This window comes from Chanodichthys erythropterus, chromosome 24, assembly GCF_024489055.1.
Source record: "Chanodichthys erythropterus isolate Z2021 chromosome 24, ASM2448905v1, whole genome shotgun sequence".
In the NCBI taxonomy this organism is placed as follows: domain Eukaryota; kingdom Metazoa; phylum Chordata; class Actinopteri; order Cypriniformes; family Xenocyprididae; genus Chanodichthys; species Chanodichthys erythropterus.
In genome coordinates this window covers 23122174-23138813 of record NC_090244.1, presented here as the reverse complement: position 1 = coordinate 23138813, position 16640 = coordinate 23122174, and the positions used below count along the sequence as shown (strand labels likewise).

General features: G+C 40.3%; 1 protein-coding gene across 6 annotated transcripts in view; it reads right to left on the bottom strand.

The window, feature by feature from the left end:
* Positions 1-1973: 1973 nt before the first annotated feature.
* dusp8a (dual specificity phosphatase 8a) overlaps positions 1974-16640 on the bottom strand; it is a 63973-nt gene continuing 49306 nt past the window's right edge. For 3 of the 6 annotated variants that reach the window (XM_067378799.1, XM_067378798.1, XM_067378800.1), the window contains 4 exons: positions 6339-6505; positions 6060-6219; positions 5692-5815; positions 1974-5421 (listed from right to left, as the gene is read on the bottom strand). In XM_067378799.1, coding sequence (XP_067234900.1) covers positions 4353-5421; positions 5692-5815; positions 6060-6219; positions 6339-6505 — 1520 coding nt within the window. In that variant the 3' untranslated portion in view covers positions 1974-4352. Of the gene's footprint in view, positions 5422-5691; positions 5816-6059; positions 6220-6338; positions 6506-10857; positions 11359-16640 lie in introns of those variants that run through there. The other 3 variants (XM_067378803.1, XM_067378802.1, XM_067378801.1) reach the window with 3 other exon arrangements.

Genomic DNA, 16640 nt, shown 5'->3' with positions numbered 1-16640 from the left:
CGCTACGCGATTGGTTAGATACATGAGTGCTTCAGTGACGACATCACGCAGAAGGTTCCCAATGCGTTGTCACGCAGCGTCTCGTTCCCTACTCAGGGAACCAGGGTTACATCTGTAACCCGAGACGTTTTAGATTATATGAATTATTGCATTTTTCTTCAAATTGCTTTATTTAGAAAAATAACCAACAAAGATTAAATACCATTAATATTCATTTCATGTTCTACATCATCGTATGAATATTGGTTTAATATGTGGATGTGCCTCTAAACATATTTCAGCCCCACTACAGAAAAACTAGATAGATAGATTGACATACCACGGTCTGTCTGAATACTCGATTCTGAGTGGCTGGAAAGTGTGTAATAAAACCGTTTAAGGCACAGGTAGTTGATCACTGAACCACTGAATTGAATAACACAAAATTGGTATTATTTTATAACTTTAAATTTTGATCAACTCTTAAAGAGTGCTGAGTAGTCACTCTAAAACTGAGTGCACTCATGGGCGCCACCTAGCAACGAAAAGAATAATGATCATATTTTTCAAAACTACTTAATTGATCTACACAAAATCGGTATCATATGAAAGCTTAGAATCTGAACTTTACAATGCATGTAGCCTAATTGATTGACTCCCAAGTAGTGCGGAGTTATTTGCTGATAATTTTTTTTTTCATAATTTATGAAATACTTTTTTGTACTATGTAATATGTCAAAAACATCATACAGCCACATAGTATATAATTGAATAATATATGAATATGACATTTATGTCATGTTTTCACTGGTAAATTCATGAAACATGCTCCGATCGTGGAAAATGGCACATCATTATTTACATCGGATTCATCAGACACATAAAACTCCACAGGCGCACATAGCTAAGTAAAATGAAATGTATAACTTCATGAAACAAGCATAGATCTTAGAAAATGGCACATCAGTACATAACGTGATTTTCTCCCGATTAAAATGAGTCCAAAATCAACATAATCCCCTGCGTCGATTACAAGATATTCCTCATGGAGGAACAATTTTAAAAATGTCCATGAGGGGGGTGACAAGGACTAAAAAAAAAAATAATAATTTGCGCTGTGCACACACAAAACATTCAGGAGCACAGACACTTATCAACACTTCCCCCTGACAACAACACTGGTTTTGAAACTCACAGATTCGTTGAGAGAGACGCTGCACACAGATGCAGGTAATTCACACTAGCATCTCTCATCTTTCTCTATAATTAATTCAAATAAATGCTATAATTTATTCATTCAAGTAAATGTAATCTTATGCACTACTTTATCTCTGTGTCTGATTTAAAGCAGGCAGAATCTAATGAGCCATAACTGACGAAAATAACCGCCATTTTTACCCTTCCGGTCAAATATTGTGCTGCAAACATCAATAACAGCTTTAATTTGTCAATGCTGGCAAATTACCATGGTATAAGCAGGATAATCCACAGCTAGCCATGGATTATCCCTTATCTGTATATGAGTTATCTAGAGGTCATACATTACCATTATTTTTTCTTGAAGAGATCTTAACTACCTTCATGAAATAAGACCTCCTGAAACCTGAAATGTCCATGATGTTCTAATATGCAGTACTTTAATTAATTGCTGCATATTTACCATACAAGATCTTTCACAGCTTTATTTCCATACTGAAAATCCATGGACGTGCAAATCAACTCCAGTTGAAATGCTGTCCATTATTTTTGCTCCAATTCAATAAATCTTTACCTTTTTACCGTCGTCATGGAGCATCATCAAAAAAAGTACAAAATACAAAACTCTCAAACCCTAACATTAATAGAATGTTAGAAAAACATTTGCAATATGCATAAATAAATGTTAATGTTGATCATTCATAAACTGTTGGGAATCTCTGATCTTGCACATTTATGCTACTGTAAAAATCAAAGGAAAAGAAATCACGAAACTTTTTCATATTTTGTAATGTTTGTATTTTGTTTCATCATCACAAAATGGGTACATGGGGAGGAACAAGCCTTTTCCAAAGAACCTGAGGTATTTTGCGTCAAGCAGCCTAAGGTATCAAGATTTTTTCTTTAAAAAAATTCCCTATCTCAATTAGTTTTGTTGATACGATGCTATTCACACAACATATAATAATAATAATAATAATAATAATAATTAGTTGCCAACTATTTAACAATTTCAGCAAAAAAGGACAGCCTGCATCTTTTTATTACATGTTTTAAATAATGATAACAATGTCTTTAAAAATATAGTACAGGGAAGGAAAAGGAAATACAGGTAATGTCTCACACAAGGAAAACAATTACAGCAGCACAAATACAAGATTTGCCATACAGAAAAGCTAACTGAAAAAATACAGACATAAATAAATTGCTGAACTATCTCCCATGGAGAGGGCAATCCCATTCACATTTGCATACACACACCCTTTCTCTGTTATATTTAAACTTTGGAGCGTTCTAGAGAATCTGAGAGAAATGGAGAGGATGAAGGGGAAAAAGGAAGTGGAGGAGAGTAGGAACGAAATTGGTGCGAAAGAGAGAGAATAAATGAAAACGGCAGGAAAAGAGAAAGCTCAGAGCCCAGACTTGTAATTGAGTCATCAAAAGCTCCCCTGAGAAGAAAGCAAGCAGAGTGTATTGTCACCATAGTGCAGATTCTGTTCTTATCAGTTACTGGTTTTACATATAAAGTTTATGATCCAATAGAAACTAGATGATCAACAGTCATTATTCTGTCAGACTATCAGTCAGGTTTGAAATGCATTTAGTTGTGTATACTTTTTTCATATGGCTGCACAGTCATGGATTAAAAGGTTAGGGGCTCATCTTCTCTCCAAGACGCTATATGAGCATCTGCAAAGGGTCACTCACAACATCCATCCACACATCCTCCCGCAATCAGACCCAAACAAACAATAAATAATATCATAAATATGCAGAACAAATGGGGGACACAGACAAACCCCTTTAGAGTCCCTGTCATTTTTTCCCTTCATTTTGTCTCGTGTGCTTGTTAATACAAAAATCAAATTCTGGAAAATTAAAATGAGTTGCTACTCATTTTACGATGCTGGGATATCATACATATTCTTCTAGAATACTCTAGATTATTCATGCTGGATTAAAGTCTTTAATAATTCAAGCCAGCAGGCTGGAGAAACAAATGAAAGCCATACCAAATGCTTTAGTTTGTGACACACACCGCAGGACATCAATGGTTACACATGATTTTCTGTAAAGCGTTGTGGTACCCTTTTAATGAGAACATCCAAAAACGTCCCACTTAAAGCAAAAGAAAGTGCATTTTAACATCAGATAATTCCTGGTAATAACCGCACTCCCTTATAAACAAAAAGGAGGACAATAAGTGAAAACATATTGCTTGTAGTTGTGTTTCGGTCTTGCAAGTGTATTTTTGTAAATATCACTGAAAAAGAAAGATCAACACTGAAAAAAAAAGAGGAAAAATAAAAACTCCACAATCTTTATATTATTTCTCATTACCAGAATGAACCAGTAGAATAAATTAAAACTGTAACTAAGAAAATGACAAAAAAAGAAAACTTTATAAGTCCATTGAAATCACGGTGTATAGTTCATATACTATTTGTTTGTAAGGAAAACAGCAGCTTTGAAGCATGCTTGGTGAGAGGAACGTGGGTTGCACAACAGTTCGAGCATCACCACTTGGGCACAGGAGGGGAAGAACAAGACCCTGAAATCTGGGTAACAAAAGAGTGAGAACATTATGGGAAAATGCCCACAATGCGTTTCCTTCATGACATGCCTGGTTCCTCCTCCAGGATTCCATGAATACAGGACCAGGGTGGACAAGAGCACTGCACAAAGAGGCCTTCATTCAGCCAGTAAAAGCATGTACCACCAAGGCTTAGTCTATGCTGACTCCTTGTGCTGTGGTGGTGTAACTTCACTGAGTCCAGGGCGGCATAATAAAAGAAACAAGTGTAACCATAACAGCCATGCTTGATTCTTAATACACCAAAAGGCTGGTAAAGCTTTTATGAAGAAACCGGGGGAAGGGGGGTCTGTTTCTAGAATGAGGAAATTAGTGATTCTCGAGTCTCAGCTCGTTGTCATCTGGGGATGGCTATGGCTTAAAAACAGTAGAAAGACAAAAGCAAAGTCATTCTGCGTCCGGTTCCACTGGCTTAAAAAGACAAAAAAAAAAAAAAGTCACATTTCTGAGAACCAGTCATTATGAACTAATATTAATGTTCCACACAACAGCCTCTACAGGCCCACTCTTAGTCATCCTTGCTCATAAGTGGCGTCTGTCCGCTGCCTGTGTGTAAAAGTCCCCAGGGGCTGTGCAGGTGATGTCAGGATACTTCAATAATTTCCATGCTCCCCGAGAAGCTGGATTGCTTGCTGATCTTTCCCAGCTCTTCCCTTGAACGTGTCTCTGATATCCCCTCTTCAAACTCCATCTGACAGCTGCGCCGCTTGAACTGCTTATCGGCAGCACTGGAAGTGGGAGCATCCTCATGCCAGCTACCCCTCGAGTCCCGTGGTTCCCCCACCTTCTCCCGCAGACGCACAGCCTCACACGGCCCAGGGAGACTGCTACAGCCTAGTGCAGGAAAGTGTACTGCCCCTCCTCCACCTCCATTACTGTTCATTGACTCCGAACTGTAGAACCAAGGGGCTTCACCTGTTGGCGTAACAGGGGTTGTGGCCTGTACGGTGTCTCTATGCTTGGTCCACATGGGCCCGGTGCCCACAGTGGGAAGGCTGAGCAGCAGGGAGGGCTTCAGATTGTCATCAAGACTGGGACTTTTGTGTGCAGGGAGTGAGCGTCCGAAGTTTAGGCTGTGCGAGTGCACAGGAGAACTTCCAGCACTGCTACCATTGTGCTTGCTTTTCCTCCGTGAACGAGGTCGGGAGCTGCTCTCAGGAAAGAGGCCTGGAGATTCAGCTAAACTGGGGCTAACAGAAACAGGTGAGTACTGGCATACACCATTGGCTTCTCCAGCCTCTGGGCTATCCAGCTTGCAGAGTTTGGGGACATCTTCGGTATGCACTGGTGCGAGGCGAGGACAGTGGTTGGGCTCGTAGACTGATTTGATGTCAAGTGAGAAAGAGCGTTTGAGCCGGTTGGTGTCCAGGATACGCTCTGCAGATAGATTCAAGCCATTAAAGCCCTGCTGGAGGGAGGTTGGAGAAGGCAGCTTAGCGTCCAATTCCGTGCTGTCCTTTTCAGCCTCCAGACGGCCCTTTTCAGGATCACTGGAAGATTCTCCTCTAGGTTCTGACAATTCCTTTAAATGCTCCAACTTCTCCTGACCTGAAGACAGAGCTTTTAGCAACCTCAAACCTTTCTCAAACTCCAGCAGCTGTCCCAGGAAGTTGAAGTTGGGTGAAATTGAAGGTCTGCGGTCCTTCACAAACCTGGAAACACAAGAAGAGTAAGAATGATTACCCTAAGGATAAATCCACATATAAGGATAGGAAGACATCTTCAACACAAAGACTCATCATGTGAGCTTGAAAGTGCCTTGAACAAACATATGTGTTTAAGAAGGCTAAAGCAGGTATTGTTTACTAGATTCTATGTGATTGATTTTACATGTTGGAGGAAATGGATATAAAATTACAAGTAGCAGAAAACGTTTTCTGAGGCCGTGCAATTTAAGCTGCAGGGTGTCTGAGTGAGTTTACCTGTACGCGTCATCTGATGACAAGCCCATTGTCTTCATGATATAAGCAATGGCGATGGTGGCGGACCTGGAGATGCCAGCTAAACAATGGACAATGACTCGACAGTTGGAAACCTTGGCTTTGTCTGAAAGGAGAAGGGAAACACGTGAGAAAACACAAAACATGCAAGACAACCAAATACCTCCTCAGTGACAAGCGAGAAAAAAACCCCATATTATTTCTGCAAATATACTTTGAGGATCAAATTTGTTCTTCCTGATATCATCACAGGGCATGCTACTCATTTTTCATGCTAACATGTGAAAATCAATCAGTGAAGGAAAACTATAATCAAGTGTGAAATCAACCTTCTATTGTCAGGTACTTACCAATAAACTCATTGGTTTTGTCTAGCCATGGCAGGAGTTTTTCACAGTAGTTGTCGTTGACGGGTATACGCATGAAATGGCTTTCCGAGATGAACTCTGGCTTTGGGCAGGTGTTGCTTGCATTTAACACATATGTGATGCCGTTTTGAGCCATTAGATCCTGAGAGTGCAAAGAACCAAGGTATGAATTATGCAATGTTATTACTTCAGTTTTGAATAAAATACTAACACATGGAAATGTCTCTCTCATTCCATGATCTTAGTTACAGTCAGTTGTACCTTGTTGAGCACATCTTTTTGTGAGCCCAGGTAGAGATGGGGCAGGATTCGTGTGGGGCCAACGTTTGCCACTGGCAGACATGGCTGAGACAAGCTCATAGGCAGAGTGGCCACTGGCTTGCCTTCACACAAGCCTGGAAAACAGGACGAGAATGCTGCAAAACCACCTGAAGAAACAAAGGGGGAAAAAAGAACACATTAAGAACAAAATGACCTACTGTATGTGTATGAAGAAAGACAAGACTAACAAGAATGCTGGATTTTGTGACTGTCAACAGTCATTATGCATGGGATGCAACTCAAAATCTCTCAAGCAGGACAAAGAACTGAACAAAGAAGCTGCAACCTATAATAATAAAGGGCATATTTCAAGTCAAAACCTTTCATACAAACAAAGCCCATGCGTTGTCACACATCATTTGTCAAAAACCAAGAAAGAAAGGATTCAGATGTTATGAACAAGATTATGCCAATCTAGGTCAGTGCATGTACGAGCATGGCAGTCAAGTGAGCAAAGGCCAGTTGGCCTAATGAAGGATCCTGTCTCTTTAAGAGGCGGGTGGCTCCAGTTTTGGCATTTGTCTGCTGGAGCTCCTTTTCCTGAATGACCTAATATCCTCAACTGAACAACTGCGTCAGGCTTAGAGAATGAGGGTGGTCACAGGTGCAGACCAAGCCCTTGATTCATAGCTCTTGGGCGTTGGGTGCCTGGACAACGACATACACATTCAAATGCAAGGTATAAATTCGCAAATGCATTTACAACTATAAGCATTCACATTGTACAACTAGAATGTATTAGTGTAACAGGGAAAGATGGAAAAGTGGAAAGGATTTACAGAGGAAGAAAGTAAAGTCTTCATCGAGCTGTGCAATGCTGCCAGAAAGTGTGAGCCCCAGCAGATGGGTTTAGACCTTAATCTCAGATGAGCTTCATGAGAATCTGGGACATGGTAAACCTGGGAGTGTGCAGACACAGCAGTCAACCAGGGACCCATGAAATAATTTTGTCCCAGCCAGGAAACCGTGCAATAGTCCAAACAAAAGTAACTGTGTTAAACAGATCTGGGTGGGATGGAGGAGTTAAAATGAACAATAAAAGTCAATAAAATGAGTCATGGCAAATAAAGAGTGAGGTGATAAGAAGGTTTACAACAAAGAAATACACAAGCCATGCTCAGAACATCATCCAGAGCCTATACAAAGGTGACACATCATATTTCAATTAACCGTGAATTTTAAAAGCCACCTGCTTTGCCCTAACTGACAACAAGGAACACCTGCCCCTCTTATCCATGCATAAATCACCATCTAAAGAACTATTGTATGTTTGGGGGTGCATGGTTTTTTAAGAGCTTGAGCGACAACCTGTCTGTTTCCTGCTATTAATGGCAACGGTCGGTACAATGACATCATCTCTCCGCACAGAAGACTGAGAGGTGATTTGCATGTCACTCAAGCAGAACCAACGGGCCCCTGGTGCCTCTTCCATACGCTGTCGAATCTAGCGGTAGATGAATGACTACCCACCAAATGTTCTACAACCCCCATACTGGTTCAAATGCACCCTTCCCCCCAAACCACACACACACAAATACATTCAAACACATTGACACAACCATCTAATCTTGGATATCTGTTCCCCTCCCCCAAATGCAACTCACTTTACCGGCCCAGTGACATAACTGCCTAAAAAAATCGGCCATTATGTCAACACTGTCAGCAATACCCAAGACTCCAAATTTTGCCTATTTAAAGGATTACTTCATTTCAGAATTACAATTTCCTGACAATTTACTCACTCCCGTGTCATCCAAGATGTTTGTCTTTTTTTTTTTTTTTTTTTTGTCGAAAAGAAATTAAGGTTTTTGAGGAAAAGATTCCATGGTTTTTCTCCATATGGTGAACTTCAACGGCTACCTAGCGGGTGAAGGTCCAAACTGCAGTTTTAATGCAGCTTCAAAGGGCTCTACACAATCCCAGCCAAGGAATAAGGGTCAATTTTGAAGTTGGAGGAGAAAGTAAGATTGAGTTTTTCGGCCTACCGCCTACGTCAAGCATGATCTTTCCAAAGTGATTACGTAATGCGTGGCGCATCGCAGAGCTAGTGCAAGATGAGCATTTGTGGTTAAAAAGTATATACATTTTTATTTTTTTAGAAAATGGCAGATTTATTCCTCGTCTGGGATCATGTAGAGCCCTTTTAAGCTGCATTTAAACTACAATTTGGACCTTCAACCCATTGTACCCCTGTGAAAATGGAATGTTTTCCTAAAAAACCCTAATTTCTTTTTGACTCAAGAAAGAAAGACAAACATCTGGATGACATGGGGGGGTCAGCAAATAATCAGGAAATTTTAATTCTGAAGTGAACTAATCCTTTAAGTCTTGTTAAAACTGGCTTCCTCTCCCACATCTCTCAAATGCATTACTTAGGCCAAAAAAGAGAAGCAATGCTAACCTCCCATCCCTCTCCCTTGAACTCAAAGGTCAAGGATTTCAAAGAGCATCTGGGATCTGTGAAAGCAAGACCACAGCTCAAAGCTCAAAAGGCAAGCAGACAGGATCTCCTTTGCAAGTGATCTTTGATGCTCTTTTCATCTCAAGGATCGGGAATATTGTCCAGCTTCGATGATCTAGAGGGGTGCTTTATATAGCTTCCTCGAAAAAACTTGTTTCTGTACACAGCAACACAAACGGGAACAAGTACAGGACCACATTGTTGAAAAGCCAAGAGAGGAAATACTTGAGTGAGGTCATCAGCTATCATTTCTAACTGGGCGGTGGTGGTGACAGTTAGGATTACAAGGAAACCATAAGCTTCCGTATCTGTCTTAACGTCTTACTAAAGTTGAATCAACAAACACCTAATTTTACTTTTGCAGCAAAACAATGAACAAATAAGTGCACCAGAAGTCAAGTTAAAGAAGATTTTCAAATACATATTTACAAGAACGTAATATTCTCACTGGATGTTGCGAGTGTGCATGGGACTGTCAGATATAATTGGTAAAACTAAAAAATATAAACATTAACCATGCACATTTTTGATTAATGTACAGACACACGCGAACAGTTACAGTCGAGACAGACTTAGGCAACATTAGTCACTTTTATAGTCAGCAGTTGTGTAAGAGGCCAATGGTGACGTTTCTCAAAACCACTGAGCATATGAGTGCGTGTGTGTTTTCTGCAAGAGAAGTGTGCCAGGGTCAAACTCACGCTGGATGAGAAGGCAATGTGCCACTCGCACACTTCCTCTACGTTTTTTTTCTCTGTCTCCAAACCTTACATAACCTCCATTTGCCATCCTGCCTTCTCTGAAAACAGAACAGTGGAGTAACCTTTCTCCTATGAGGAACCACAGTATTTATCTGGGATTGCAGAGGTTGTGAATAGGTTGTGTATATGCTTGGGTCACCACAGACTTGTGTGATACTTGCCTAAATTCTGCTGCAGCTACAATGCCATGTTCCCCTACTGTGCAACAAAGCAGATGAGGTAAAAAGGTTACATTTTTCGGATATGGCCATGAACTACTGAGACCATGAACTATCGAGTAATTTTGTGTTTAATAACACAGAGTTGCACACTTCATTAACTCCAGCCTTTGATATCAGTTCATTGTCCTGCGGCACCTGACCTCCATCTTTAGGAGCCCCTCAGTTTTTCATCTTTTCAGCTGAGCTCTATAGGCACTCTCACACAGGCTTCTATTCAAGGCTCTACATCCAGCGGCATTGATGGGCCCCTGAATGAAACTAATGCACACTAACACACACATACACACGCACACAAGTCTCCAGATGCAGAAGACATGACGCCATTGAGGAGCAGCCCCCATCTGTCCCCATCTCCGCGCACACACTCACTTATTAGCATCTCAATAAAGGCCCAATGACATCATTGCACACATGCATGCTGCACAATGAGGAACACAAAAAACAGCAGGGGGTTGGTGGCTACCTCATCACTCCCGGCGCTTTGTGTCATGCTTGACAGATTAGAAGTGTTAAACCCCGGGACCCTGTATCATCGAATCATTAACTGTTGGCGCTATTACAATTATTGCATTTCTGCCCTAAAGCCATTACAAAAACAGACGTCATTGCAATAAAAGTAAATTGCTTGGCAAAGTCCAACTGTTTAAGTTCTACTTGGTGACATCAGTAGAACGCAAGCGTAGTAACTCAAATATACACTCGCATTTGTGCATGAACTATGAACGCACACAAAACAACTGCATTAATGTACTTAAATCATAAAGAAACCCTATGCGTGTCCATTTAATTTGCTACTACTCTAAGAGATTATCATAGGAGCACTATAGCAATGCTAGGTTAATGTTTTACTGTTTAACATAAGTTCTTGGTAAGAGAAAGAAAAATCAATGTTAACATCAGTCAGTTTAAAATAATGGAACAATATGACACATATCGCTTAATCTTGAACCAACACGTGCTTGACAGGTACAGATGGGAAAGCACCATCTGTCTAGGTGACAACAGATGCTACACACCTCTAAGCTTGCGCTCCTTCCTCATCTTACGGACTCTGATTTTGAGCCTCATGTCTGTTCGCTGGATCCCCGGCCAGAAGCAATTCTCCGGAGGGGATATGACCACGTCTAGGGGCATCCGCACCAACTCAGAATGCACCAACTAGTCCAAACCACAGTCCGAGAACTATACGTCTGCAAGATGCTGGGTAACAGAAAAATGTAAGATCCTAAAAACAACACTTAGCAGGGAAAGTCCACAGGAAAGAAACAAATGCATCCCCCTCACAGAAATAAGGGCAGAAGTGTGTGGTCTTTCCTCAGGAGCGCCACGGATCCTTCCTCGATCTCATTCTGTGTGGCAACAACTGAAAGTGGAGCTCGCTATTGTTGTACAGCCTCCGTTCAAGTCTTTCCCCGCCTACTCTCTCTCTCTTTCTCTCTCTCTCTCTCTGTGTGACCTTAGAGTGAATGAGCTCATTTGCCGTGAGCATAGTCTGCCCTGTCTCTCTCCTCTCTCGCTTACTTTCACTCTGTCTCCCCCCATTTCTCTCTCTCTCTCTCTCTCTCTCTCTCTCTCTCTCTTACTGTGTGTGAGCTGAATCTGGCTCATGAGTAAGGCATGCAACCACATTCCTTACTCACCAAGCAAATATGCAGCCACCTTAGGGGCCCACTCTATGTTTTTCTGAAAATGAAAAAATATAACACCCTCTCAACTGTTTTAGACAAGAACTAGACTGTAAGTACACACTTTATCTATGTACACTGAGATGCACATTTTAGCTTGATTTACTCTCTTCACACTCCCTATATGCATTGCATTTACTCAAGTATAAAAAAATATTACATTGTGCAAATAAAAAAATGCATATTATGTATATCTACAATTATTTTTATTTCAAAAATCTGAATTTTGCATCTAAAATGTCCATGTAAAGAAACTAGTATTGAGTGGCACTAGCAAAACTAAGGTCATGGGTTCTATTCCCAATAAATGTGCATACTGAAGTCACAGTAGAAGTGTGTAAAATGTATTTTTATTTCTGAAATAAAAACTTATTTGCTACAAGATGACACTTGCCAATGTGGTAAAGGTGCAATGTGTAAAATTTGGGAGGATATACTGACAGAAATGCAATATAATATACATAACTGTTTTCAGTGGTGTATAAAGGCCTTACATAATGAACCATTATGTTTTTATTACCTTAGAATGAGCCATTTCTATCTACATACACCGCGGGTCCCCTTACATGTTAAGCCACCATTATGCACCGGCATGTTTCTACAGTAGCCCTAAATGGACAAACAACATGTTTAGTCACTATGTTGTTCTTCTTCTAAATCGTTCGTGTTTTTAGAGACAGCTTGCATCATCACTACATTGAATACGCACAAAGTAGTAGTAGTAGTAGTTGTCTGGTTTATTAGAAGCAGAGACCGTTCTTTGTTAGAAGTAAGAAGAAACCTCATTGCTTGACTTGCTAACATACCCTCTGCTGTCTCAGACGACGACGTCTTTGTCTTTGTCTATAAATGTAGAGCGGGACTTCATTTTGTCTATCGGGAATTGATTGGATGGTTGGATTGTTGTCGTTGGCTATTGCTGCGATTGCAGCTGAGGGAGAGTTTGTGAGATTATGAGGGTACATGAATTAAAAAAAGAATAATGATGTGCATGGACATAAATTCCTGCTAAAAAGACCAGCTTGGAGCATAATGAACGTCCAGGTCCGGGCTGGTTTTTGCTGGTTAGTTCTGGTTTGATTGCAACATTCACAAGCATGCATGCATGAGGAGTAAACATCTCTACGGATGAGTATGATGCTCGTAAAGGTGCAGTAAGGAGCAGTTGTATCAGAATACAACATTACACTGCAGGATCATCTATCAGGTGAAGCAGAGGAACTACGTCATTCATGCAGTTTGGCTGCAACTCCACTTGCCTGTATGTGGGGCTTATGGAGTGTTGCCACAATATATTGAATCTATTTATACAAAGCTTTTGGACTCTAACAGAGGATGGTGTGTGTGTGTGTGCAAGAGGAATTTTTGTGTGAATGCGTGTGGAGTTGGAAAGGGTAAGCGCTGATAGCGCTTTTTGTCAGAGCACCAGTGACATGTGATATGCGGATACATCAGTCCATGATGTAATGCTTACGGGGCCCCAGCTGTCATGCCTGAGGTGTGAGGTAGCCTCCAGTCGAGCACAACGCCAGCTTCAATCACTCAGCACTCACATGTGTGCATCAGTCTAAGTGTGCCTAAATCCCCCTGTCTGTGATAAAACAGCGTGAAATTTAGCTGGAGTTTGACATACATATGACATAAATGGATCCCAATGGGGCATCTCTCATTTACGCTCACAATATGGGGCAAAGGAGCTAGAATTCTCACTGCATGATTACGCTTCTAGATGTCTTGTGTATACAAGCCATAAGTGAAGTCATGATGAAGTCATGGAAAGAAAGAAACACGACACGCAGACATTACATGGTACGCATGCGTAGCTGTATCATTTTACCGCCACCGAAACAGAGCAGATATATGCCGTATTCCAATAAATGTGTCTTTACTGCTATGGTGTACTATTCTATATTTCATATCATTTAATTACCATCATCCTTTTTTGGAGCCACATGTTGACATGCTTTAATTGGGCACATGTGCTGTAACAAATGTGCAATTTTAATTGTAGGTGTCAACTTAGACATATCCCAGCTGTTAGACAGCAGCCCACAACGTTTCCAGACGTAGAAGTCTCCACACGACACATTTAAATGCCACACTTCAGGCTAACTAAGGGAATAGTATAGCTGAGGTCAAGAAACTAAAAAAAGTGTGGATTTGAACCCTGCAAAGTGTGATCCATGAACCATCACCATTGTGTTCTTGAGAAAGACACTTCCCAGATTGCTCAAGGGTGACTGTTCCTGTAATAAGTGTACTGCAAATCAATTTTTCCTCTTCAAACTTCACTACACAACAAACTTCTTTAAATATAATAACACTATGTACTCTGCCATCAAGTATATGAATTTTAGAAGAATGCTGTTGTCTCAAATTGGAACACTTGACATTTTTACTAAATGGAACCATTTGCTGTTTTACATTTGAACACAATGGCTTTTCAAATGTAGCTGATGTGTTGCTGTTAGTTTTAGCACAGACTGTCCTAAAAAAAAACCTGACCCTGTAGGTCGTTTTTCAAGCACGTTATTACGACCTATATTTACGTTTTAAAGTCATGCAGCCTCTAGCTGGCGTAAAAATAATGACAGTGTCGTGTTATGTCTGTCGTCACAAAATGACGTATGACTGTCGTTACCAATCAAAATGCGTGTTCATTTGAAAGCAATGTGTGGACTTTTTACACCATTTGTCCTATTTCCATTTAGCAAAACTCATTTTTTTTATTAACGACTTACATCCCCTCCCCTAAACCTACCCTTAGTGATTTACAGTGCATATACATTTTACGAGCACATGCGTTCCCTGGGATCGAACCCACGATCGCATGATCACATGATTCCATATTGTTATATATTGCAATACTCTGCCAATTGAGCTACGCGAAACCCGAAATATGACGCAGATAAAAGGGAACAATGCATTAACATAACGAAAGTGTCCTGTTGTTGATATGGGCGCAACTTAAGCAAACGCTCCTATGGGTCGTATTTCAGGGAAGTGACAAACAACCTATATAGGTGTATTGGTTGGAAAACATGTTGTTTTAGCATGTTTATCCCCTCCCCTTTCACTATGTAGAGAAAGTCTCCAATATATTCCACAATTTATTTTTTCTGTTGAATTATGGTGCGTTTAAGTCATGTCGGAAAGATTGTATTTGCACTCTTAAAGGTTTAGTTCACCCAAAAATGAAAATTCTGTAATTTATTACTTACCGTCATGCCGTTCCACACCTGTAAGACCTTTGTTAATCTTCAGAACACAAATTAAGATATTTTAGTTGAAATCCAATGGCTCTGTGAGGCCTGCATAGGGAGCAATGGCATTTCCTCTCTCAAGATCCATTAATGTACTAAAAAAAATATTTAAATCAGTTCATGTGAGTACAGTGTTTCAGTATTAATATTATAAAGCGACGAGGATATTTTGGTGCACCAAAAAAACCCAAAATAACGACTTATATAGTGATGGCCGATTTCAAAAGACTGCTGAAAAAAAAAAAACATACCAAGCACAATGTTCTCCGACCATTCTCTCACCCTTCCTTATTTCTTGCAGCTATTGGAGCAGAAACGAAAGCTGATGCTCTTCATGTTTTTATGTTTTTACGTTTTTACGCGCGTTCATATGTAAATTGTGTGAGCTTATTTCATCCATTAGATAGAAAGAAAAAGTGGTTGAAAGTGGACAAAACAGACGGTTTAAAATATCAGGTGTAAACAAAGTCTACTTGTGATCCAATCGACCAAAATGCATTCAATACCAGGTGTAAATAGGGCCTGAGAAGTGCACTATGCTTGTTTTCAGTGTGAAAACATTATTCACACAACTTTCACTACAAAATGACGTTTGAGAAAAAAAATTATGAAATGGGACACACCACTAGTTTTATTGTAAGGTTACACATCCTCTTACAAGAGGATACAGCTTTTGGTTGCTGATGTGACTCAATGTTTCTATCAATACCTCCAAATCCCCTAAAACAAGCTGAGCTATGAGGTGATAAAACAGCATTGCCTGACTCTTATATCAGTTTTCATTTAACAGTGCCAACCCTGTTAAGCACTATTAATTTTTAAAAAGACTATGAACCAGATCTCGCTCAGTTCAGAAAAGACTCGAGGCCTCCAAGTGTAAGGGCTCAACAGGATGCCGTCACTCAGTACTGGGCTGAATCCCAGTGTACAGGTCAAAGGTGAAGTTCATTAATCAAGGTCTGCCATGTTCCAGCTATGTTACCGACAGCCGAAGGAGGACCCGGTTTTAACCGGTTTTAACACTCTTTTGGAGGCCAGTTACACCAGATTTAAATTTTCAGATGTTTTGCAAGGATGTGTTAACAGCCAAAAGCTTAAAACCATTTTTTGTGATTCATACTGTCGGATGATGAAATTTATGCTATTAAGCAAGCAATTTGTTCTTCTTATGTCACTGTGACATGTGAAAAAGACAAGGCGTCCAGAGAGGATTGACCAACTGTTGCGCTCCTTCCTTTTCCTAAGCCTAACATTAATGTTGTAATGTCAGACATTCAAATATGGAAAGAAAATGAAGACATACGATGGGGAGCAGTTAGGGTCAGACATCAAAACTGAGACCTGCAAAATGATTTGCTTGAATGAATAATTTTAATTTTGGGGTGAACTATGCTTTTAACATGAGCACTGATGGTCCTCATAGATGGGTGAACATGATTTAAACCACACCTCCATATTATATTTATATTTTACCACATTTCATGCATCAACTATTCCCATGCTATCCATTTCCCCTTTCTAGAGAAGAAAGGGTGATTGAGAAACTGGGGTTGATCTATTAATATGGATGGACCCACCCTTCCCCCTTAAAAGAAAGAGAAAGAAAGCAATCTAGACCCCCCTATGGAGAACTATGATGTCATTGGGTCACATGTAAACCAGGATAGAGGTCTCTAGAGAGGGTTACACAACTGGGAGGATGTGCTTCGTGAGAGTGGGAAGGAAAGGGGGAGATGGATAGGGAAACGGAGAGAGAGAGCCTGAGAGAAAGAGAGATAAATGAGAGGGAGTATTAATGCTTCCAATAAGACAGCGGAATTATGACAAAGCCCACATTCTTTACACAGGGGC